This window comes from Pangasianodon hypophthalmus, chromosome 27 (genome assembly GCF_027358585.1).
Source record: "Pangasianodon hypophthalmus isolate fPanHyp1 chromosome 27, fPanHyp1.pri, whole genome shotgun sequence".
NCBI classification, from domain to species: Eukaryota; Metazoa; Chordata; class Actinopteri; order Siluriformes; family Pangasiidae; genus Pangasianodon; species Pangasianodon hypophthalmus.
Window position 1 is genome coordinate 18,386,449 of NC_069736.1, and position 2,237 is coordinate 18,388,685.

The 2,237-nt window shown below is 42.3% G+C and overlaps 1 protein-coding gene across 1 annotated transcript in view; it reads right to left on the reverse strand.

Annotated features, from left to right (window-relative positions):
- Positions 1-1,359, reverse strand: part of smarca1 (SWI/SNF related, matrix associated, actin dependent regulator of chromatin, subfamily a, member 1) — a 22,651-nt gene extending 21,292 nt beyond the window's left edge. Inside the window, exon 1 of the mRNA XM_053230570.1 lies at positions 1,151-1,359. Coding sequence (XP_053086545.1) covers positions 1,151-1,207 — 57 coding nt within the window. The 5' untranslated portion in view covers positions 1,208-1,359. The remainder of the gene's footprint in view (positions 1-1,150) is intronic.
- Between the last annotated feature and the right edge of the window lie 878 nt (positions 1,360-2,237).

Genomic DNA, 2,237 nt, shown 5'->3' on the forward strand with positions numbered 1-2,237 from the left:
GGCTCTGTGTTCCTGTGATTGCTCAGCGAGTCTGGGTGCTTGGCCCCTGAAAACGCTGCTTGCAGCTTTAATTTTTTTTTTTTTTGCAGGTTTTCTTCTCGGTACTTGGACCACTGTTAAAATGACACACTGCCCCTTTAATGTGTGGTGTTAATGCAGTTGTGTAAGTGAAACTGAACACAGTAAGAGATAAACGAATCTTTTCTGTGTTTGATATTAAACTGAAGCAGCTGGAGCTCAAAGCCAACGAGGAAAAAAACAGAAGCTATAATTTTACTCGAGTTTTACTGCCGTGAATTTTCCTTTATGCTCCGGTTTCAAAACCGAAAACGAGAAATAAATACAATAAACATCTCTCTCTCTCTCTCTCTTTCTCTCTCTCTCTCTCTTTCCATCCTGCCATGTTCTCCCAAATCCACCACAGCTAAACTTTCTCTGTTTCTCTTTCCCTTTTCTCTCTCTCTTTCTCTGTTCTCTCTCTCTCTTTCCCTCTTCTCCCTCCCTCACCGTTTTCTCTCTTTCACTGTTTCTCTCTCTCCCTCTCTCACTCCGTTCTCTCTCTCTCTCTTCCCTCTTCTTCCTCTCTCACTGTTCTCTCTCTCTCTCTCTCTTTCACTCTGTTTTCTCTCTTTCACTCTCTCCCCCCCCATTTCTCTCTCTCTCTTTCTGTGTGTCTTTCTCTCCCTCTTCTCTCTCTCCCCTGTCTTTCTCTTTCCCTCTTCTCTCTCTCCCCTGTCTTTCTCTTTCCCTCTTCTCTCTCTCTCTCTCTCTCCGTTTCTCTCTCTCTTTCCCTCCTCTCTCTCTGTTTTCTCTCTCTCTCTCAGTTTTCTCTCTTTCACTCTCTCCCTCTCCCCCCCCCCCCCCCCCCCCCCGTTTCTCTCTCTCTTTCTGTGTGTCTTTCACTCTTTCCCTCTTCTCTCTCTCCCCTGTCTTTCTCTCTTTCCCTCCTCTCTCTCTCTCTCTTTCCCTCCTCTCTCTCTCTCTCTCTTTCTGTGTGTGTCTTTCACTCTTTCCCTCTTCTCTCTCTCTCTCTTTCCCTCCTCTCTCTCTCTCTCTCTTTCTGTGTGTGTCTTTCACTCTTTCCCTCTTCTCTCTCTCCCCTGTCTCTCTCTCTTTCCCTCCTCTCTCTCTCTCTCTCTCTCTCTCTCACCTGCTCCTTTTCGCCCGCGCGCTCGCCGGAAGTGGACGGCAGCTCTTCGTCAGACATTTTGTGCACACCGCGCACTGCTTTTCATGAGATATTAAATCCAGAAATCGAGTTTTAAAATAAAATAAAAATAAAAATAAAACTACAACAACAACAACAAACGTCAACACCAGACTCTACATGCCTGGCATACGCCCCCTTTTCAACGTTGACACCAAGTCTCGCGGTAACACAGCCGCGAAATATCGCGAGACTCAGAACCACAGTGACAAAAACAAACCCTTAATAAACTCGATTGGGTTTTCTTTATTATGTATATATTTTTTTACATATAATATTAAACAACACACATTATTTATTGATTGTAGGCTCGATATATATTAAATATTGCATCTTAGACGTACTACAGAGTCATGAAAAGCGCAGTATATTTCATTTCGTTGGCATGTTGTGCAGGAAACAACGTGGCTGTTGTAATTCACTTCAGCCACCAGAGGGCGACAAATTCACATCTTTTCACACAACATTATATAAGACTCCCAGAAAGGCATCTGCATGAGCTCAAGTTGACATTTTCACACAGAAATAAGGAGCAATGGATAAATAAAGTCAACTAATGAAGAGTAGAGTTAGTACAAATGATTCTCACACACTACTGGCACAGTTTCCCCAGTGTGTTTAACATCATCATATCTGAGAACTGATCAAATCTGCCATGAAACATATGATTTATTTCCAGATGAATGTAGTTTGTGCAGATTATACAGCGTACACTGACATGTGTTATGAGTTATGAGTGTTATGAGATCAAAGCTCACATGGGGAAAGTTGCTGGTGTTCAGAGTCGGGTTACGCACCCGCTGAGCTCCACGTTCAGATTATTAAAATCCCTTCACCAGAGTTTTCTTACGTAGAAGCATCTGAGATGCTTTATCGACACATAAATAGGGGGAAAATGAATTAATAAAGTGAATGAATGAAGAAACGAGTCAGCCATAACGGAGAAACAGTCTATAATTATAATATGGTATTATAACACGGTATTATATGGTAATAAACAACATTTCAACTTACACACATCATGCACATG